General features: G+C 37.1%; 2 protein-coding genes across 9 annotated transcripts; one reads left to right on the top strand and one right to left on the bottom strand.

The window, feature by feature from the left end:
* Positions 1-5,064: 5,064 nt before the first annotated feature.
* On the bottom strand, positions 5,065-10,349 carry LOC111212767 (probable disease resistance protein At5g66900). 8 transcript variants are annotated; one of them, XM_048771794.1, is made up of 10 exons: positions 10,197-10,349; positions 9,744-9,816; positions 9,555-9,655; positions 9,379-9,468; positions 9,156-9,280; positions 7,651-9,045; positions 6,989-7,392; positions 6,555-6,913; positions 6,147-6,346; positions 5,065-6,061 (listed from the first exon to the last, which is right to left on the bottom strand). In XM_048771794.1, the coding sequence occupies exons 6-10, from the start codon at positions 8,297-8,299 to the stop codon at positions 5,226-5,228; spliced, it is 2,448 nt and encodes an 815-aa protein (XP_048627751.1). In that variant the 5' UTR covers positions 8,300-9,045; positions 9,156-9,280; positions 9,379-9,468; positions 9,555-9,655; positions 9,744-9,816; positions 10,197-10,349; the 3' UTR covers positions 5,065-5,225. The 8 variants fall into 8 exon arrangements, with proteins under 8 accessions (XP_048627751.1, XP_048627756.1, XP_048627753.1 ...); XM_048771799.1 differs by having other exon boundaries at positions 9,555-9,647; positions 10,197-10,348; XM_048771796.1 differs by lacking the exon at positions 10,197-10,349 and adding an exon at positions 9,951-10,188 and having other exon boundaries at positions 9,555-9,647.
* Positions 10,350-11,871: 1,522 nt separating this feature from the next.
* LOC111212771 (L-ascorbate oxidase homolog) lies at positions 11,872-14,535 on the top strand. Its single transcript, XM_022714366.2, has 7 exons — positions 11,872-12,223; positions 12,339-12,448; positions 12,613-12,980; positions 13,061-13,406; positions 13,489-13,854; positions 13,937-14,015; positions 14,103-14,535. Exons 1-7 carry the CDS (start codon positions 12,071-12,073, stop codon positions 14,304-14,306), a joined length of 1,626 nt encoding a protein of 541 aa, XP_022570087.1. The 5' UTR covers positions 11,872-12,070; the 3' UTR covers positions 14,307-14,535.
* Positions 14,536-23,095: the final 8,560 nt, after the last annotated feature.

The raw sequence follows: 23,095 nt of genomic DNA, 5'->3' as shown, positions 1-23,095 counted from the left end.
CGTCAGACCTTCTTGTTCTATAAAGATGATGAGGACAAGGTTCTCTACTTGGAGTATGCTACTGGTGAAAGTAGAGATGCTTGAAGACTATGTTATGCTTGTGTTTCTGTTTGTGTTTTGTATGAACTCTAGTGTTCTTTTGGTTTGTGTTTGTTATGTTCAAAACTCTACTGTTCTTTTGGTTTGTGTTTGTTATGAGAATCAACTTTTGGTTTGTGTTTGTTATGTTCAAAACTCTACTGTTCTGTTTGTGTTTTGTATGAGCTTTTGTTTGGAGTGCAATGGTTCTGACCTTTGGTGAACCATTTGGTTTTGATATTTCAGGTTTGGTGAAGTAGAGGATACAGTTTGGTGAAGTAGGGGAAGTCGAGATGGACAGTAACGTAAGTCTAATATCTGTTACTAAATTCTAATATCTAAATATCTGTGTATAAACATGTTACTAAATTCTAATATCTGTTACTAAATTCTTTGTGTATTTGCAGAGCATATTAAGACTTTTAATTGAAGATGATGAGTTGGATTTGTTATTTGATGAGAATCAGTACATGTGTGCTCTTTTGGAGGAGATGGGTGGAGCAACAGAAGCTGATGCTGATAGGCAATTAGTCAGGACAAACCGAGGTGAAGGTTGGCGACGTGTGCAACGTTTTATGAACGGGTCTGAGGTACAATGCTATGAGATTCTACGCATGAACCAGGAAACATTTAAGAGTTTGTGTAAGGTGCTATCAGAAAAGTATGGGTTAAAGGAGACTCACAATGTTTACGTTGAGGAGAGTGTTGCAATGTTCTTAGAGACGGTCGGACAAGACGCAACTGTACGGGCTATATCAGATCATTATCAGCATTCAACTGACACTGTGAAAAAGAAGTTAGAACAGGTAACAATTATACAAATCAATTATTCTATCGTAACATGCTTTAGTACCATATGTTAAATTATTACTGATGTGAGTATATTTTAAATCCTATAGTTCTTATTAATATGAACAGAATACCAACGTTATTATGGGATTTGATAAAGAGTGGCCTTGTTCTTATTAATATGGTGTTTGTTGTTGTAAGCGCCTTAGTTCTAGAATTGCATTTTAACGTTGGTATTATGTTCTGTTACAGGTATTAAGTTCTCTCTTGAAGCTTGCATCAGACATTGTGAAACCGACTAGGAATGAGTTTGCAACTGCTAGTCCTTTTCTAGAAGGTAAACCACAGTATTGGCCTTACTTTAAGAACTGCATAGGTGCTTTAGATAGAACTCATATTGCTGTCCGTCCACCATCTGGGAATAGTGAGCCATTTAGAGGTAGAAAAGGTGAACCAACCATGAATGTGCTGGCTATTTGTAATTTTGACATGAGGTTCATCTACGCTTATGTTGGAGTTCCCGGGAGAGCACATGACACGAAGGTGCTAACATACTGTGCTACTGAAGAAGCTTCTTTTCCTCACCCACCAGCTGGAAAATACTACTTGGTCGACTCAGGTTACCCAACCAGAACTGGTTACTTTAGGTCCTCATCGCAAGACTAGATACCATATAGATCAGTTCAACAGAGGAGGTCCACCATCAAACACTAGGGAATTGTTCAACCGCAAGCACTCCGGTTTAAGATCAATGATTGAGAGGACTTTTGGTGTTTGGAAAGCCAAGTGGAGAGTTTTAGACAGAAAGCATCCCAAGTATGAGTTGAAGAAATGGATAAAGATTGTGACAGCAACCATGGTCCTCCACAACTTTATTCTAGATTCACAACATGGAGATACTGATTTTTCTTATTGGGAAGGAGTGGAATCATATGAACAGCATGGTGATGATCAAGAAGAGCATGTTGGATACATTCCGCAGGGTGATAGACTGATGGAGAGTGTGCGTCACTGTATTACTATGGAGATGGCAAGAGGAACTAGACTTCCATACTAGACATTTTTTAAATTTCAGTTTTATAAACATTATTGTTGGCATTTGAATATCTACTTTATTTGAATATCTACTTTGAACTGTTTAAAAGTTTATTAAAATTTGAATATCTACTTAGAGTTGTTTGAAAGTTTATTAAAAAATTATTAAAATTTGAGTCTATTTTATAAATAAAGTTATATGAAATTTATATGAAATAAAAATTTATAAATGTCAAAATGCTAATTTTAAAATAATTTCAGTGTAAATATATTTTAGAATGAATAATAAAATTTTCTGTAGTTAAAATTGATATCAAATATATGATTAAATCAAAACATGGGTATATATGTAATTTGGTTATTAAACTCATTTGAATGATTCATCTAAATGGAGAAACAAACATAAAATTCATTCAAATGGTTCATTCAAATGACTCATCCAAATGGAGAAACAAACATGACCAAAAATTTGAATAGATCATTTAGATGAAGCACATAAATGGATCAGCTGAATAGATTCATCTAAATGAAGAAACAAACAGGGCCTAAAACTGTAGAATGACTTTAGAAAGATTGACGTACACGAAATTTTTATATAGGTGTTGATGGTAAATCATCTCATGTAAGTTTATTATTATATGTATTATTAATTCAAAAATCAATATAAAAATAATATTTATACTGTCAAAAAACAAAATTAAACATCAAATAATTTATATTTGAAAAAGTTTCATCAAAAAATATATTTTTGTTATGGTATGGACATTCACATAATATAAATATTTTGGAGAATTGTAATTATTTTTATGACATAAAAATTGGAACATTCATATAGTATAAATATTTTGGAAAATTTTAAATATAAAATTTTTATTTTTGGTGGCAGAAAAAATAATTTAAATTTTTTAAAAAATATCAAGTTTTTCACTCCCAGTAAATCTAAGTATATAAAAGGTAATTTAAATCTAGTAATTTTAATATTATCTGATATTTAATATCTAAATAAATTTGGCTTGACAATCAAATACAAACTAATATTTTGCGTACACGTGATATGATCCCATGTGTATATATATCATACTTATCCAAATACACAAATTTAGATATATATAATTTTTATATTATTGGTGGTAGATAACATGAAACTTTGAAGATATGATTCATGATATTTAGTCATCTAACGTGAAAATATTTGTTAATAATATATATGTTAATAATTATAAATTAAATTATTTATATAATACTTATTAAGGGTACTAAAGATTTTAGCCGCTCTAATGTGAGAGTTCTGTTGCGAAAAATCACTTTTGCAAAAAATAATATAAATAAACTAGGTGTTTTGTCCACACATGCGGACATAATCTTCTTACGAATTATTTTTAATCAAATCAGTACGATAAGTTATTATTTATATCTTCAAAAAAATTAAATCAAATATCAAATTATTTATATTTGATAAAGTTTTTCATTAAAAACACTCAAATATCAAAAAACAAATATTTTAGAAAAAATCTTTATGCAAATATTTTTACTTGATTAATATTTGATTATAAACTTTTGTATATCTTAATCCAAAAAGAAATTAATAAAAATATTATTTCAAGATAACAACACAATATATAAGAATTGTTATTTTTAAATATGATATTATAAGTAGAAAATTCATTTTTTATTATATAGTAAAATTGTATATAAAAATTCATTAAGATATCAACAAAATATATAAGAATTATCTTCTTTTTTACAAAAATATGATATTATTAATATAAATTCATTTTTAATCGTATAATAAAATATATATATAACAATTCATTAAGGGTAACAACTATTCTGTTACAAAAAAATTACTTAATTCACAAATAATAGCATATATAACTTTTAACGTGAGAGCTCTGTTGTGAAAAATCATTTCGCAAATAATAGTATAGATATATATTTTTTCAAAAAGTTAAAACCTCTAACTTTATTAGATCAGAGACAATAGATAGTTGCTAAATCTCCTCTTTGCAACTAGAAACGAAAATCGGGTACCTCTACTTTCAGATATGAAAACTTTTTTTTTTTGAAAGAATGTTAAATTTATTCAAATAAAAAAAAAACTTTTGTACAAACTAATGCAACTTGAGTTTAAGCTTGTGTGATAGTTTTGAAACAAATTTTGTGGAGTAGAACCCGTCTAATCTCTAGACGAAAACCAAACCACCATCGCGTTGTTGAAAGATGTTCCAGCTCGTCCCCGGAGTGAACTGATTCGGTTTCGTATTTGCTTGTCGATGAACTTGATAAGAATGCTCGGAGGTCTCTGAACCTTGCCGTGTCTCCTACCATTTCTCTCCACCCAAATAATGTGCACTGAAACTTGAAAAGCGTATCTTAGGAGGAACCTTGTCTCCCCTGAGACAGTGTGTGTCGATATAAGATCAAGAACTTCACTCCATATGTGTGAATAGTTCTGTCCAAGTAGCTTCCTTGTGAGGTTCCTCCAAATAGTCTTGTGAAGGTGCAGCTAAAGAAAAGATGATTTCGGGATTCGACTGCAGAGTTACAGAGGATACACTGAGCGTTTGCCTGAGAGTTCCACTGCAGCAGCCTATCTCCTGTTGCCAGGCGATTATGTACAGCAAGCCAAGACATAACAGAGTACTTTGGAGTTGATCCAGCAAACCAGAGACCCTTATACCACTGAACTTTTGACTGCGGCACTCGAATAGAGTTCCAAGTTTGGTGTGTGTCGAAACATGGTCGAAACACATTGCCTTTCCCTTTCCACTTAACCACATCGTCTTCTTCTGTAAGTCCATGGGCTCTCAACTTCAGGATCTCCTTATCAATGGTGATCAAGTGTTCTGCTCTGTAGCGGCGGCTCCGGTAGTTTCGAATAACAAACTCGACGGTGGCGTTGAGATTAATCCCAAGCGCGATGCAACCTTGCATTTCTGTGAGGTCTATTATCCCCCCCCCAAGGGGGACCACTCATCAAACCAGAAAGAAGTAGTAGTTCCACTTCTTATTTCTACTTGTACAAAAGATCTGGCCAGAGCTCTATACTTCAGTAGCTTCTTCCAAATCCAAGAACCAAGATATGAAAACTTTACTAGTAAAAGAATCAAATATGTAAAGGAACCAATCAAATATGCATGTACCCATAATTTTGTAACATGATAACCGAAACAAATATATAAAAGCTAAAAAAAAACAATCAAATATGTACCAGTAATTTTACTAACAAAGCCAGAATACACAATGCTTCTAGTTACATATGAATGATGAGAATAACATTACACGACATAAACAAGCTAGGAAAATTTTCTTTCAATCACAACTTAAAACATTTGAAGCAAGTTGAGGTTGTGCTCTGTTTCATCCTCATGAACTATCAAGTTTCTCATTTTTGGCATCAACCTTTCCCACAACATCGACCTGGTTTCTTCCTCACATTTTACCTCCAGATCCTCTAGATCCCTCACTGAATCTGGCAACTCGCATCTCCAACACTTTCTCATCGAGATCCTCTTCAGCTTCTGCAGCTTTCCAATCTTTAAAGGCAACTTTCTCAATCCCAAGCAATGAGATATATCCAGAAACCGCAAGTTGCTGAGTTTATCAGTAGTTTCAGGCAGCTCGGAGAGATTAATGCAAGAACTCACCCTCAACACTTCTAGTTTACTCAAGTTGCCTATAGCTTCAGAAAGTACAGTGAGCTTGTTACAGTTTGTGATGCTAAGTGTCTTCAGTGAAACAACTTCACAGACCCAATACGGTAACTCATCAAGATCATAGCAATAGTCTATGTCAATCTCCTGTAAACTAGGAAGGGCTTTAGAGACATCTATATCTTCACAGTCGTAGAAAACATCACCGAAACTACACATGACCAAAGACAACTTCTTGAGACTGCGGAGTTTCAACTGGGGAATGTCGAGCAACGTGACTGAAACTTTCTCCAATCTGATCCGTTTCAGGTTTGGTAATAAGCTGAGACACGAGAAGTTACTCAATCTTGCTGGATAGAAACCGTGATTTGTTATTGTCAGAACCTTTAGCTTCCTCATTCCAGCAATGAAGCTTGGTAATGCATAGTCTGATGAAGAAAGGTTAAGAACTAAAACCTCCACACTGGGACAATCCATTTCAACCCAGTTTGATGAGAACAAATCATCTGTAACACCAAAAAGAAGAAAGACCAAACATAGTTATAGTAAAGTCAGAGATGTGTATAATCACTACGTTCATAAGTTACTTACCTGTGGAGATAGACAATAGAGAGGCATTAACAACAGGTCCCTTCAAACACCAGTCTGGAAATGTATCCTCTCTTATCTCCAAATTTAGTCTTTTCCTTTCCAAGATTGCTTCCAATTCGCTTTGACGTATAGCCAACTCCCTAAGGATATCATGTTGAGTGACTAAGAACTCATTGTAGAAACCATCTTCAGTCTCATTCCTGCTCATAAACCAAGAGAAATAAGTTTCTCTAGTGGTTTAGATGACAAGAAGCTGGTCGAATCTAGGCCAAGCCCAATAAAACACCCAAAAAGTTTGGAGTTGTTTACATAAGTATATGCCCCAAATTATGGGAAAAAAAAATAATTTATAAAGATTCTTTTTACATAAGGTGTAAAAGAGTCAGTGTCGAGACAGGAACAACATACCCTAGAGGAACAAGTTTGAGTAGATTCTGAGAGGCAAGGTCTTCAAGGTACTTCATGCACAAGATACTACTACTTTTACCATATAGTTCCATCCAAATGTCAATGATTACAGAAGCACGTATCTTTTGGTCTTCAAGAAATGAGCCCATGTCCAAGAAACACTCTTTGAGATTAGGTACCAGCGCATTGAAGCTAGGCTGCAGACATTCCAACACAGTAGGCTGAGAAGGAATATCAAGAACCGTTTCCCCTTGAGACCAGCTTTCCACCTGCCCTTTCCATGTAGTTAGAGTTTGTCCATTAAGTGAGACGCCAACGACTTCAATAACGATTGGGAATCCATTACAGCGTTTCAATATCTGCAATGTCCACAAACAAGACAAGTGACTTGAAGGTTGTTTTTAGGTTACAAAAGATATAGAACTAATTAATACCTTTTGGAGAAGAAGTTCATATTCTTTGTCAGACGTATTATTAGGCCGTGATGCCCATTGAATGAGAAGGGCTCTTGCATCTCCATCTCCCAAAGGTTCCAGATGATATTTGTATCCAAAGCTCGGAAAATCAAACCGAGAAGTCACCAAGATCTTATAATCTGGCAAGGTAATTCGAAATTTCTGAAGCAGCAACTCGGCTCCTCTCCACACATCATCCAACACCAACAATATAGGACCGACTTCTCTGAGTTTCTCCAGCAGTGTCCACAATCCAACGTTTGCCTGAGAATCGTTATCAAATGTATGTGGAGGGTAACCGTTGTGCTGGAGTAGGTTCTGTACTATGACCTTAAAGTTAGGAGTACTTGAGACAACATTAAATAAGATATGCTTGAAATGCCCTGTCATAAATGGAAACACAAGATGATTAGAAACAATAACTAAAAGTTAAAGCAGTTTTCTAAAAGTTGATCTACACGGTGCCCTAAGCGTCTACCTAGGCGGCAAATCGGACCTAACTGAAACAATTTTTCTTGAACGTTTTTTTTATAAAAAATATTGGTTTAGACACTTGCTTAATCAATAATCCCATACTACCCGCCTAGCTATTTCATGAACATTGAGTAAAAAGTGTAAAGATGGAAACTTTATAGGTCCACCTTTGACATCTGCATCGTGGCAAAGCTGAGTAGCTAGCGTGGTTTTACCGCACCCGGGAGGAGCAGAGACCACAAGATTAACCACTGCATCGTCAAGGAGTATCTTCTTAAGCTCTATCAATGGCCAAGCGAATCCAACGGGTGCCTTATTAAGCTTGGGAACCGAACAAAGGTCTTTGAAAACGGGAACGGGAACGCTCAAGCCATCTATTTTCTTATCTAAACCGTACACCATATTCACAACGTTCCCCCCAAGATTCAACAACTTCAACTGGTTCCTATACTGAAGAACCTGTAGAGTAATATCACAGAACTTGGTCATATCTTTATTGATATCCTCTATTTCTCTGGCGTACTTAGATTTCTCGAAGAACCAGACGTCGTCGTCTTTAAGCTTGAGAACCAGTACATAAGCTTTTTTTATCGTTTCCATCAGTTTCTTTAGCTCTCCTGAACCAAGGTCTAGCTCGTTTTGCATCGAATCGATCTCTTTGGTCAACGGAAGCAATCTCTCCATCGTTTCCGCTAGATCTTTGGACAAGGGTTTGAAGGATTTGTACTTCTTTGCCTCTTCGATTATTAGTTTCAGAACCTCGGAGACCAAAGCTCCCCCAATAGAACCTAAACCTAGAGAAACCCAATCGTTCATTCTTATTTCTCTTCCTCCCCACCAAACACACACCCAAAAAAAAATCAAAGAAAAAGAGACACTCTCAGGTTTTGTCTAAGTGATCTGAGATTCTCTGAAAATCTGACATGTTAGGAAAGAGCGTATGGTTGGAGAATATTGTAAATGTTTTGCTTCATTGCAAAGCATACGTCCTCGTTGACGTGTAAAGTCCATTACAAAATATTCTATACCTTCCTTCCTGCATTGGTTAGAGCCTCTAATGGATTCTTAAAATTAATTTAATTGTTAATTATGTACTTTATGAAGTTTAGAACCTTAAATATTGTAATTAGTTTTGAAAAAGTCCATTAGTAGAACTCCTACGAGGTTCTTAATTTTTATTTTATTTTAGAAATTGAATTATTAAATTTAAATTTTATAAAACTTATAAATTATTAGATTTCATAAAATTTAAACAAATATGACTTAAAAACATATTAAAAACAGAATACAAATTTATTATTAGAAATTTTAAACAAACATGAAAGAAAAGCCTAAATAAAAATTCAAATAAACATGAGCTCATCTCACATATGAAAAATGAACTATATCCAATCAGACAAGTCTGAAGCAAAGCAAAAGAAAAACTAAAACATGTCATGTAATCTCTATAAACTCAGAGAGCTGAGTTCTTAACCTTTTGTATCAGAAAAAATCAAATCAATATCTAAACCGGTGCAGTCTGCTACTGATGCTGCTCCTGAACTGCCTTGTAACATTTGAGACTGCAGAGAGGAAGCTTTGTCAGGAACTCATTAACAATCTGATTTAGCAATTGTTCTCATTAACATATATGAGACATAACTAAACAGAGTTTTGTGAAAAAGAACCATACCCAGATGGTTTGGGATCAAACAGGCTAGGCACTTTGTCAATGGGAAATGAAACAGTTGTTCCATTAGGACCCATTATTGTCCTGATGTAGCTTGTTGAGGCCCTTTCCTCGTGTGCAGCTTTCTCCTGTTATCAATTCATCAACGCATATGACACAAATTGTCAGCATCTCAGTTTTTACTCAGAAATAACGTATCAAAAATAAGGTGGGCTTCTCTGTGTACCTGAGCCAATTCATCAAGTCGTTTTTTAATTTTGTCTTCACGCTTCTTCCTGCTCGAATCCTGTCCTAGAATTTTTCTAATGGCCTCTGCCTGAAGAAACAAAACCAAGACCATCCATGTCATGAGCTTACCAATACTTTAGATGCTCATAGCGATGATAGAGAAATAACACTAACCTCGGACTCTCTTGCAGCCTTCTCAATCTGAACTTTTCGTCTTTGAGCAGCTTCTGCCTTCTTCAGTTGCTGCTCCATCTCTGAAAGATTCTCCTTTTTCCCTATATATTATTTTCAACATAAGTTATCAACCTTTATTCCAAAAGATATATACTTATGAATCTGAAGCAAAAGATAAAAAACACATACTTGTCGACGTAGTAGGAGGTAATCCATCTGGAAACTCAATCACGCCCAATTACTTTCATGTGAGAAGCTATCTCTATACAAACAAATACAAAGTCAAAGCTAATCTCAAATCTCATCATCAAAGCTAATCTCATCAGCAAAACCAAATTTCACTTCCAACGAGATTCACAAGCTTCAAATCAATACAAAAACTCAAATAATTCGAACCTACAAGGTGATTTCAATGAACGGATTTGGAGAAGGAGGTAACAACACTAGATTTCTCAGACACAAAAAAAACCATCGAAGAAGAAAGAAAGGCGGCCAATAAGAACAGAGCACGTATGGGGTGTCTAGTGGTTCCAAAACCCCTTAGTTTGGCACCGGTTCTTTGGTTTTATTTTCTTTTTCATTTATTTTTATTGGGTTTTTTTTAGAACCTTCTCTAAAAGCCTCCAATGGAGGTGTTCTTACTTGGAAACTGTGTTAAGTCGTTAACAATCCGCGTCGTCCATACACACGCGCCGTAGGTGGTTGGTTCGGTAGACGGAGCGTGTTTCCTGTGCCTCTTTTTCCCGCGTGCGAGCGTATGTGTTTCTTTAGTTTTAGGCCACCATTTAAAGCAGCCCACTCACAAGAGCTTTTTATTTCTATGGGCCCATTTCGTATGTTTTTCTTTCTTTCTATCTTTCTTTTTGTCTTGATACAAAATGCGTAATTAAAAAATGCACATGATTTGAGATTGCTACAAGCCAAAGGATGGCACGTAATTTAATTTCGGAGCGGTCTTAATAAGATAAGAGACATAGCATGTGGCTGTCCATCATCGTGGTAGCTTCCACATGTCATGATAGTGCCAGCACCATGTTGACTCTTGTATAATGTCACTTGATTAATCTAAGGCTAGGTATATATAGTGATTACGAGACGAGAAGAAAAAATAATCAACATTAGTGGTTGATATTCTTTTATTTAATAAACCCATGATGCTTAATCAAATACTCTCTCCACATGCTTCCTGTTTTGTCATGATAATCCTTGCCGACACGTCATTATGCTGCAGAAATACGATTTTTGATACTGTTTTCCTTTGTTTGATTCGTTTCTTACGTATTTTTAACCGAGTCAACGATCAAATTTCACAATATTTGCAGATTACAGTGTATAGTCTGTGTGTACCTAGGTGAACGTAATTGATGTCTTGTCTCAACTTCTTAACTACACGTACTTTTTTCGAAATTAACTACACGTACTTATTTCGTTCTGTGATATGCATGCATGGAATCCATGGACCTATTTTGATGTGATCTATCCGTCAATTGTTAATTGGATATACTTTATACTTTAATAGGAAATTTAATTAGCACAAATATAGTTTTGACATTCCACTTTTCTTGTTTTTAATGGATAAATAACATTTTAATTCTATATAAATTTATAACGATAAATAATAACAGTATATATATGTATCGGACGGTGGACCGTATTTCAAAACTGCGAGTAACTTGAAATGTATCGAAAATTAAAATGTCTCTAGTCAGATTTGCATGTGCCAAAATAAGAAAAAAGAACTACGTTTGTTTGAAGTAAATCAGCAAAAGTGGCACAGATTTCAACAATGCAGATGACGTGATAATAAATAGACAGATACTCTTTTTGTCATAAGAATAATCTTTTGTTTCAAAATTTTAATTATCCTATTGTAGAAACTACAACAAAGTTCATTCATAGTTGGTTCCGAGAAATGAAAAGCTTCCTTGGGGGAGGTGAACATGAAGAAAACTGCATGAGGGCGAATCTAATCAGCGATTCAGCGTCGACAATTTAGGACATAATAATATTTTCTCAAAGCATCTATTGTCTTTTCCTCATTTTATTTCTTTTAATATTTATCGTTTTAAATTAATTTCATTTGCCTTTTTTATGGTATCCTTATCGGTTTATAGTCGAATAATGAAAGCTAAGCTTTGGCTGGAAGCAATAATCATATAATGCAAAACGCGTGAGAAACCATTCAATTCCCTTGTCACCATATTCCACTATCCTTTCTTCACATTAACTACTTTATTATGGTTTCGTTTTAATAATTTCTGTGACGAAACGCAGGAAAATAAAATAATGGCGAAAAACTCACTCGAGATCTTCACTGCCATTGATTGGAACCACCTTCATTACTTTTCCTCCTCTCATTTACTTATGTCACCGACTCACCCTCACCTCTCGCTTTCTATTTGCATATTTTATAGACCAAAGTCCCTTCATTTCTCAAACCCATTTTAGGAAAAGAGTTTTTTTTTTCTTGCAGCAAGTCTCTTGTCGCTACCATTCTTTTAGCAAGCCATTTAAAAATGGCATTCAGAACAGGATTATCTTTGCTTCATCTTCTTGTAGCTTTGGCTCTTTTAAGCAGCCTGGTGATAGTGAAAGGAGAAAGCCCTTACAAGTTCTACACCTGGACTGTGACCTACGGCATTATCTATCCTCTTGGTGTTCCCCAACAGGTACAAAGTACACAACAACAGTTTCTACTTATAGACGGTTTGATATCCCTTTTTTGCTTGTTTGATGCTAATACCTTTTTTAAACTCTTTATTGATATTCTGTTTTTTTTCTTAGGTTATTCTGATCAATGGTCAGTTTCCTGGTCCAAAGCTTGATGTTGTGACTAATGACAACATCATCCTCAACCTCATCAACAAACTTGACCAACCCTTTCTCTTGACCTGGTAATTTTATACTGTTTTATTAAACCCCAAAAGATTTAAAGAATAAACCTTTCTCTGTTATTGTGTATTCAGTTGATTGATATATCTTGTATTACTACTAGTTACAGATTGTGTCATACTCCAAATGTTTTATCTGATATTTTGCAATGTTTGTGGTTTATTAGGAATGGAATAAAGCAGAGGAAGAACTCATGGCAAGATGGAGTGTTGGGAACAAACTGTCCAATCCCACCAAACTCAAACTTCACTTACAAGTTCCAAACCAAAGATCAGATCGGAACATACAACTACTTCCCTTCCACCGCTTTTCACAAAGCCGCCGGTGGATTTGGAGCTATCAATGTCTATGCAAGACCTAGGATCCCTATCCCTTACCCTCTCCCAGTAGAAGACTTCACTCTACTCATCAGTGATTGGTTTAAAACCAACCACAAAACGCTCCAACAGCGTTTGGACTCTGGTGGGGTTCTTCCGTTTCCAGACGGTGTGCTCATAAACGGACAAACACAAACTACATTCACAGGCGACCAAGGTGAGTTTATGAACCTCTCAGCTGTCCCCAAAAAAAAACTGTTTCTTGTGGCTTACGTCATGTGTCTTAAAATGTTTCAGGGAAGACTTACATGTTCAGAATCTCAAATGTTGGGTCGTCGAGCACTTTCAACTTCAGAATCCAAGGACATACGATGAAAGTAGTTGAAGTTGAAGGCTCTCACGTCATGCAAACGGACTACGACTCTCTTGATGTTCACGTTGGCCAGTCTTTATCACTCCTTGTGACGTTAAACCAATCTCCTAAAGATTATTACATCGTTGCAAGCACCCGGTTCGTAAGATCCAACCTTTCTGTTACTGCTCTGTTGCGTTATTCCAACTCAGGTGTCCCAGCTTCTGGTGATATGCCCCCTCTTCCCCCTGGAGAGCTTGTTTGGTCCATGAGACAAGCAAGAACATTCAGGTAAAAGAAAAAACAGTTACTTATATAATAACGTGAGTCCCAAGAATTAGGTCATTTTTAATGGTGTTTTTTTTCTTTTTAGGTGGAACTTAACAGCAAATGCAGCGAGACCAAACCCTCAAGGATCATTCCATTACGGAAAAATCAATACGACCAAGTCATTTGTTTTCTCGAACTCAGCTCCTTTGATCAACGGAAAGCAACGCTATGCAGTGAACGGTGTCTCTTATGTGAACTCAGATACTCCTCTCAAACTTGCTGATCACTTCAACATCCCTGGAGTGTTCAGCACGAGTGCCATTCAGAGCGTCCCTTCTAACTCTCCTGCGACTGTTGCTACGTCAGTTGTTAAAGCATCTCTCCATGATTTTCTTGAAATAGTGTTCCAGAACAATGAGAAAGCAGTGCAGTCTTGGCACCTTGACGGTTATGACTTTTGGGTCGTTGGGTGAGTCTTCCTTCTTCTTCTTCTTGGCACCTTAACTATGAAGTCAGATTTTTTCTAACTGTTTCTTTGTAATGACAACTAGATTTGGTTCTGGACAATGGACACCAGCAAAGAGACAACTTTACAATCTTGTTGATGCTCTTACCAGACACACAACTCAGGTAAGAATTTGGAAAGTTGAATTGAAAGTCTTGTTGAAACTAGTTTGGTTTGTTTAATGTTATATCTTGGGCATGCATTGCTTGCAGGTGTACCCAAACTCTTGGACAGCAATATTGGTGTCTTTGGACAATCAAGGAATGTGGAATATGAGGTCGGCGATATGGGAAAGACAATATTTAGGACAGCAGTTTTATCTAAAAGTGTGGGATCCGGTGCAGAGTCTGGCCAATGAATACAATCCTCCTGATAATCTTCTTCTCTGTGGCAAAGCTATTGGAAGACACCTCTAGAGAGATCCTCTTTATTTAAGTTCATTTCTTTCAGTTTTTATTTTTTTTAAATCGTTTTGGTTGATGTTTATGGTTTTGTTCTTTCTGGCCATGAGATATTTACATATGTAGTGATAAACACAGGGAAGGAGAAAAGTTTGTCTTTGGTAGGAAGGAGAGAGGTTACTGAGTTCAAAAATAATATTTTGTACAAGTAGTTGTTCTTTCTAATCCTAAGAGCATTTTCATATACCACACTTAATGAATCTCTCATCCTTAGAAAATAAAATTTGTATAAATGGAGGAGGAAAAGAGATGAATCTTTTACATGATCTTTAAAAAAAACATTTTTTTTTTATTAAAAAAAACTTGTATACTTGGTAATAACACTAGTTTATATTATTAATAGGGTCGGTCCGCGCAATGCTTTAGATATGTTTGTATACATATTACTATATTTTTCATTGCAATTGTGTTATGCTAGGATCTGGAATAGAAGTATATAAATTGGTTGTGCGTCGTAGATGATCAACATGTGGTCTAAATTCTGCTAAAACTTAGTGGCCTTATAGTGAATCTTTTTTTTGGACTCGTAAGAGTTAATTTATATGTTTGTAATCTGATTTGTACTATGTATAATGATGTTTGATCTTAATTTGTATATTTTATTATTTTTATTATAGATTATGTTTATTTTAATAATAAAAAATGAATGGATTCTAATTTCGTGGTTATACGTTTTTCAATGAATTTATTTGCCAATGAGCGAATAGTATATATACAACTATTGTGGTCTAAATACTTCAAATTACAATTATAATACAAAGTTTATAATTATATATGTAATTCAGAAACTAAAAATTACAATTAAATATGTTGCTAATATTTTTTTGTTGTGTACTTTGTAAGTTGTAAAAATACGATCACTTCCGCTTTTACTTTTTTTTTGTTTAAGAAGTTTGTTTCCTATATGATGTGTAATTCACTTATGACTACTTTTTATTTTTTTTTAAATATTTGATATGGTTTTATTTAAAATATAAGAAATTTGTATCGTAAACATGTGTTGATTTTGTCCAATTTTTTTAAAATGTGAATATATTTGATATGCTTTTGTAAGTTTACTCTTAGTTATTTGTGATCGTGCATGATGTTTATCTGTGGATTTTTTGTGATGTTTATTTGTGGATTTTCATTTTGTGTTTGTATTTATGTGTACAGAACTATACGTTGTTAGTTCATTTTGATATATATATATATACATAGTTTATTATGGGTTCGAAGATTCATATTTCAATGAACGCCTGGCTGTTTATAACAATTGGTTATTAAAATGTTAGGTTGTCATATGTATCCTAACTTCGCAGATGATATAAATAGTGAAAATGGTTGCTTAAACTATTATTTTGGAGCTGGAATGGATATTAAGGTACACATCTTTTTGAATTTTCATTTGGGTTTTACGCAATTTTAAGGGCTTTTTGCAAAAGTGACTCAAAACTTGGAGTCAAACAGAAAACTAACCTTTTCTTTTGACTCCTTTTTTTTTTGAGATTTTAACCCCACACCTGCATTTTATCTACGAAAATGCCATTAACATTTTTTTTTTTTTTTCAAAAATGGCTTCTTTACTGTCTCAACCTCATCTTCTTCAAGTATTTACAATATTGCCACTGCAATGAATAGTGGCAACAACCTTGTACGAACTGTTTGGAGCTTTTATTGCCCTTTAATGCACGTAAATCTCTTTACACTCTCTCTGTTTCAATTGTTATGAACTAAAAACAACATTTCTTTCACTTTCTCTCTATATTCATCCAAAAAACTCAAGCTTTTGATTCAAAATATGGGCTATGGTTGACAGAGCCATATTTCTTTCGTTTTGACTTACGGTTGCTTTCGTTTGAGGTTCTGGGTGGTTGGAGAAGACCCTGTGTGCAAACAAAGTCATCTCACCTAGTTTAAGGTACGAATTTGAATTTTTTTTCAAGATCTGTTCGCGTAGAAGACTTACTAGTAAGTCATCTGGTCAAACGGACGACTTAAATTAAGTCGTCCAGCTTTGTTTGTTAAAAAAAAACACTCCAGACGACTTATATATACGTCGTCTACGAGAAACGGGCTAGTTTTGCATTTGACCGAATCGTGTCAGATCTTTGACTATTTCTGGACGACTTATAATTCAGTCGTCTCTGGGAAAGTTAAAATTTCAATATTTTATGAAAACTTGACGACTTACGTGTAAGTCGTCCTAGGTTAGTTTTGTAATTGAAAAATAAAACTTGAAATTTAACTTTCTCCAGACGACTTAGATGAAAGTCGTCCAGCTAAACGACTTAATTTAAGGTCGTCCGGGATAAGCAAGGTTTGACCAGAAAATTGGGAAAAATTCTGGACGACTTCGCTTTCCCCGGACGACTTTAAATTAAGTCTTCTGGAGGGACGACTTTATATTAAGTCGTCTGGTTAAAGTTAAATTATGAAGTTTTATTTTTCAATTACAAAACTAACCTAGGACGACTTACACGTAAGTCGTCAAGTTTTCATAAAATATTGAAATTTTAACTTTCCCAGAGACGACTGAATTATAAGTCGTCCAGAAATAGTCAAAGATCTGACACGATTCGGTCAAATGCAAAACTAGCCCGTTTCTCGTAGACGACTTATATATAAGTCGTCTGAAGTTTTTTTTTTAACAAACAAAGCCGGACGACTTAGAATTAAGTCGTCCCTTTTAATTTTCAATTGCAAAAGTGACCTCTTTAGACGACTTACCTTTAAGTCTTCTGGACGACTTAATGCTAAGTCGTCTGCGGCAATGTTTATTGAACTTCTTCATTTTCTCTATGTTTACTAATGTGTTTTATTTTGAATATTTGCAGATGATTTTTCAGTTACATGCAGTGTATGGAGAATGGTTGTTGAGAGATTTCCGTTGGGATTTTGTGGTTGATGATCTCAAAGGAGCAAGATTGTTTTTATTGAATGAAGATTCAACACATGCTGAACTTGTTGCAATGGCTCAAGAAGATTATAACCTGGACATGAGAACAGTGAGTGTGGAGATTAGCTACTCATTACCAGCAGAAATGATGATGGCTCCAGGCAGTCTTCCCATTCATGTTACAAGTGATAGACAAGTTCGAAACTTGCTGGAGATACTCAAAACCCATAGAGTATGTCTTTGTGTATCAAGCCGCAGCAAGGTCGAAACGGTTTCAGAGAAAAGGGATATTGATGAAGCTGGTGAATGGGAAAAAGATGTTGGTGATAATGATGAAGCTGGTGAATGGGAAGAAGATGTTGGTGATGATGATGAAGCTGGTGAATGGGAAGAAGATGTTGGTGATGATGATGAAGCTGATGAATGTTTTGAAGATGTTGGTGATAATGAGGAGGAGGAAAATGGGGAGGAGGATGCTGATAATTCTATTGTTGGTGAAACGGATCAGAATGGTGGGGATTACAGTCTTTATGGAAAGGTTCCAGATGAGGACGAGGAAGATGATGATAATATTTGTTTTGAAGAAATCCAAAAGACATATGCTAAGACAAATGCTATTGAAGGAGGAAAATCGAATGGTACCAGTATCTATGTCAACCAGAGTTTTGTTAGCAAGGGTGCACTGCTTTCAGAGCTGCGGTTGGCAGCAGTGAGGGGTAAGTTTTCTTTCAGATTATACAAATCAACGAAAACTCTCGTTGTGGCAACATGTCCGGTTAGCTATTGTGGATGGAAGGTCAGAGCGAGTGTCAAACATGGGACAAACACGTTTTGGGTAACAAAGTATGTGGAAAAACATTTATGCTCAGCGGGAGACCGAATCGCTCAGCGGAGACACTGTACTCCGAAGTATGTAGGTAGTCTTTTCATTGATCGTGTTGGAATCATTGATGGGATAACTCCGCAGCATATCACTGATGCAATGAGGAACATGTTTGGCATGGCGCTTGATTACACCACTTCATACAGAGCACTGTTATATGCACAAAGATTGGTGAGAGGATCAGCAGAAGAAGGGTATTCGCGTCTGGCATCATATCTCGAGCAAATCTCCATTGCAAATCCTGATTCTATCACGGCGATAGAACTTGATTCTATGAAAAGATTTAAGTATCTATTTCTCTCTTTTGGAGCTTCTATCAAAGGTTTTAAGTATCAGAGAAGGGTCATTGTGGTGGATGGAACTCACCTAAGTGGAAAGTATGGAGGAACTATGTTAGTTGCAGCCGCACAAGATGGCAATTTTCAGATATTCCCATTGGCTTTTGGGATCGTGGATGAGGAAGATATACCTTCTTGGGAATGGTTTTTCACAAAATTGGCTAGTTGTATATCTCATGACAAGCCTCTGGTGATAGTCTCCGACCGGCACAAGGCCATTAAAAGTGCGTGTGATAAGGTGTTTCCTTGGGCAACCCGAGGAATATGTTATTATCACCTTCAAGATAACATTGTCAAAAAGTTTAAAGGGAAACATCTCATGTACTTGGTGAAAGGGGCTGCTTATGCTCACACGGTTTACGATTTTGACCGGTACATGGCTGAGATACGGAGTGCAAACCCGGAACTTGCAACGTATTTGGAGAAAGCCGACGTCAGGCTATGGTCAAGGGTTTATTGTAAGGGGAACAGGTTCAACATAAAAACAAGCAACATTGCTGAATCTATTAATTCCGCACTGAAGCGAGCAAGAGGATTTCCGATTACGTTCCTGCTGGAGTTCATAAGGCAGAAGTTAGGAAAATGGTATTGGAAAAGGAGACAAGATGCTTTGAGTCTCACAACTGAACATAGCGGGGGTGTTGAATACTTGCTTGCTGTTCGAGAAGAGATAGCGGGTACGATGACGGTCGAACCAATTGATGGATGGCATTTCTTTGTCAAAGGTGGCAAAATGGACTGTGTGGTTGATTTGGAACATGCAAAGTGTGATTGTGGTGTCTATGGAGTGGAGAAAATACCTTGCTCTCATGCTATAGCTGCTGGAATACATGCTGGTTTGCATATCTCCACACTTGTATGTCCACTGTACTCAAAGAATTATCTGTATGCAGGATACTCAGAGAATATATATCCTATCGTGTCACAACATATTGAGGAACGAGAATGCTTTCCTCCAGAACTAAAGCGTGGTCGGGGGAGACCGAAGAAATCAAGATGGCAATCTTGGTTGGAGCTATCTAGGATGAGAGGACACAAACCCAGGAAGAAACACAGGGCACGGAGATGCTCAAACTGCAAGGAAACTGGCCATACGAAACCACAATGTACACAACCAGTTGACTAGTTGTCCAGACGACCTAAATTTAAGTCGTCCAGTCTTGATTACCCGTCCAGACGACTAAATTTTTAGTCGTCCAGTGTATTTTATTTTTAGACGACCTTCTACTAAGTCGTCTAGTGTATTTTATTTTTAGACGACCTTCTACTAAGTCGTCCAGTGTATTTTATTTTTAGACGACCTTCTACTATCCCTTCAAGTGTATTTTATTTTTAGACTACCTTCTACTATCCCTTCAAGTCGTCCAAACCTTCTAGACGACTTATTTGTAAGTCGTCCAGTTGGAAAACCTTCCAGACGACTTATAATAAGTCGTCCAAACCTTCTAGACGACTTATTTGTAAGTCGTCCAGTTGGAAAACCTTCCAGACGACTTATAATAAGTCGTCCAAACCTTCTAGACGACTTATTTGTAAGTCGTCCAGTTGGAAAACCTTCCAGACGACTTATTTGTAAGTCGTCCAGTTGGAAAACCTTCCAGACGACTTATTTCTTCCAGACAACTTATATCATGTTCAAATACAAAAATCATGTTAAAAAATCATGTTCAAATACAAAAATCATGTTAAAAAATCATGTTCAAATACAAAAATCATGTTAAAAAATCATGTTCAAATACAAATCTAATCATACATGCCCACGAACTTATCACCATCCACATTTTCTTTCAGATGCTGATCAACAAGCTCCTTCCATATATCCACCGCCATATTATCCCTCATTTTCTTCGCGTTGCACCTAGCAAAGTCTTTAGGGTCAAAGGAGCCCCCGAGCGCATGACATTCAATGTACTTTACAGTGTACACGCCACAATCACCATTGTTGGCCGTGGGTACACCTTTCAGCGGTCTCTCATATGTGTATGGCTCCAACCCGTATTTGACCCGCATTTCGTCGGTGGCTGCGCACTCAACAAGCAGATAAGGGACCATCTGGAGAAAAGGCTCCATTATCGCATCCCATGCGTCTGGTACACTAGATGAAGGTATGCTGTCCCAGACGACTATGTGCCTCTTAGGGATCGATATCCAAATAGCAACCCAATGCTTGTCGTCCAAGTTCACTGGCGCATAGATATCATCAATGTCCTCCCCCCACTTCTTGTTTGATTGGCAAAATGAAGGTATTGATCCGTCATAAAAATACGACGCCCCACCAGGTAGAACTCTTCCTAAACCTTTGTGATCAGGTTCCGATGTTTTGAAGAGCTGATACTGCTCTCTCCAAGACTGAGAAAAGTTGTGATCCAGGAAGCACATTCGCTCGCTCCTGAAAGCTTGTGGGTTCTCCTGATACCTCTGCCTTAGCACATTAATCCAAGCATCTATATGCTGCATATTAAATATAACAAGTTAGAAGTTACCAGACGAAGACGACTTATATTTAAGTCGTCTACGTGGTCGTCCAAGTAGACGACTTTCCAGACGATTTATCTTTAAGTCGTCTGGAAAGTAGTCTACTTGGACGACTTTGTAGACGACTTAAATCGTGTGCAGAAGACTTACGCAGTCTTCCAGCCATCCTCTGGCTGTCCGGAGGAAGTGGTACCACCTTGTTGGTGATGTACGTGGTTTGTCCTCGATCTTAGTTAAATAATGACTGCAAACAAAAAAGCAATCAGTTTTGGACGACTAAATCAAGCTATTATGGGTAAAGCAATCACTTACGGATCAGTTTTCAACCAATCAGCGAGTTCCTTCAACTTTTCTTTGTTTACTGGCGGAAATGGATTATAGGCTGCCACTTTATCTTTTTTTTTCTCTGCCATATAAGGAGATCTCACAGTAGGAGCAGGTTTCTTCGCTCGTTTACTCTTTGCACGCTTGTCCAATACAACCAGGCTCGGTTGTGAAACTGGATCGCTTGGCTCGGTGGAAGCGAGGCTCGGTTGTTGATCTGTGGAAGCGAGGCTCGGTTGGTGATCGGTGGAAGTGACAGCAACAATCTCTTTGGAGGTGACACCATCTGCTTTATTTACCGAGTTCGCCTCGGTTGCTGTATCCTCCGGCAACCATCTCTGCAATAAAAGTTGCACACAAGTTAACCCTGGACGACTTAAATAAAAGTTGTCTGGACGACTAGTTGACCCTGGACGACTTAAATAAAAGTTGTCTGGACGACTAGTTGACCCTGGACGACTTAAAATTAAGTCTTCCGTGGTCAACTAGTCGTCCAGACAACTTACGTTTAAGTCGTCCAGGGTCAACTAGTCGTCCAGACAACTTTTACAGTCGTCTGGACAACTAGTTAACCCTGGATTTGATACTAACATATTTGATTTGAGGAGGCTGTTTCTTTTGAGGAGGAGGCTGTTTCTTTTGAAGAGGAGGAGGCTGCTGCTGTTTCTTTTGAGGAGGAGGAGGCTGCTGTTTGGTTTGATGAGGAGGAGGCTGGTTACTAACCACGGTTTCATTGGCATGAGGGGTAGCCTGTTTGTTTCTACCCCCGGTTTCTTTGGCAAGAGGGGTAGGCTGTTTATCTTGAGGGGTAGCCTGATTGGTTAGAGGTGGAGGGGTAGCCTGATTGGTGACACCAACCTTCTTCTCCACAGCTTCCAATCTATCAGACAACTTCCTAAACTCCCTCATGCACTTATTAAACCCTTTTTCATAGCCTCAGCTACGCCCTTGAACATAATTTCCAACTCCTCTCTGGTCACCCCTCTAGCCTCTTCTCTAGCCTCTTCTCTAGCCTCTTCAGGAGCCTCTTTACGAGCTTTCTTCCGAGGTCTTGGATTGTCTTCCTCCTCCTCCTCCTCCTCCAACACAACCATCTCTTTGGCCTTCTTCGATGGAGTCACAACCTTAGGTTTTGTATTGACCTTAGTACCAGTGACTTCCCAGCAATCCATGGTCCACTTCCACGGTCTCCGCTCATACATGACTTTAATGATGTTCTCCGCGGGCAGGTCCTCAACCTCAGAGTCCCATTTTGGCCACATTTCACTAATGTCCTTCTCAACAAAGTTGATCACGCGGGTCTGCAGTAAATAGAAGAATCGAGTTAGATATTTGAAAAAAAATACTAAATAGACGACTTAATTATAAGTCGTCTACTAAGTCGTCCAGCTGGAAGACCTTCCAGACGACTTATAATAAGTCGTCTAATAAGTCGTCCAGATGGAAGACTTTCCAGACGACTTAATTAAGTCGTCCGATAAGTCGTCCAGCTGGGAAGACTTTCCAGACGCCTTATTATAAGTCGTCTAATAAGTCGTCCAGATGGAAGACTTTCCAGACGACTAAATTAAGTCGTCCGATAAGTCGTCCAGCTGGGAAGACTTTCCAGACGACTTATTATAAGTCGTCCGATAAGTCGTCAAGCTGGACGACCTTCCAGACGACTTCCAGTCGTCTGCGCAGTCTTTTGGATTGAAGTAAATACCTGACTCAAGATAGCAGCTTTCATTGATCTGCGGCCTCTGCTGCCCTCGTAAGCCAGTATCGGTGGAGACGGACTGTCTGCTCTGGGACCACCAATACTAGCACCCAATTCCGGCATAGCTGTGTACGTCCAGACTTGAAG

The sequence above is a fragment of the Brassica napus genome, unplaced genomic scaffold (assembly GCF_020379485.1).
Source record: "Brassica napus cultivar Da-Ae unplaced genomic scaffold, Da-Ae ScsIHWf_1274;HRSCAF=1820, whole genome shotgun sequence".
NCBI lineage: Eukaryota > Viridiplantae > Streptophyta > Magnoliopsida > Brassicales > Brassicaceae > Brassica > Brassica napus.
This window is presented reverse-complemented; position numbering and strand designations above follow the sequence as displayed.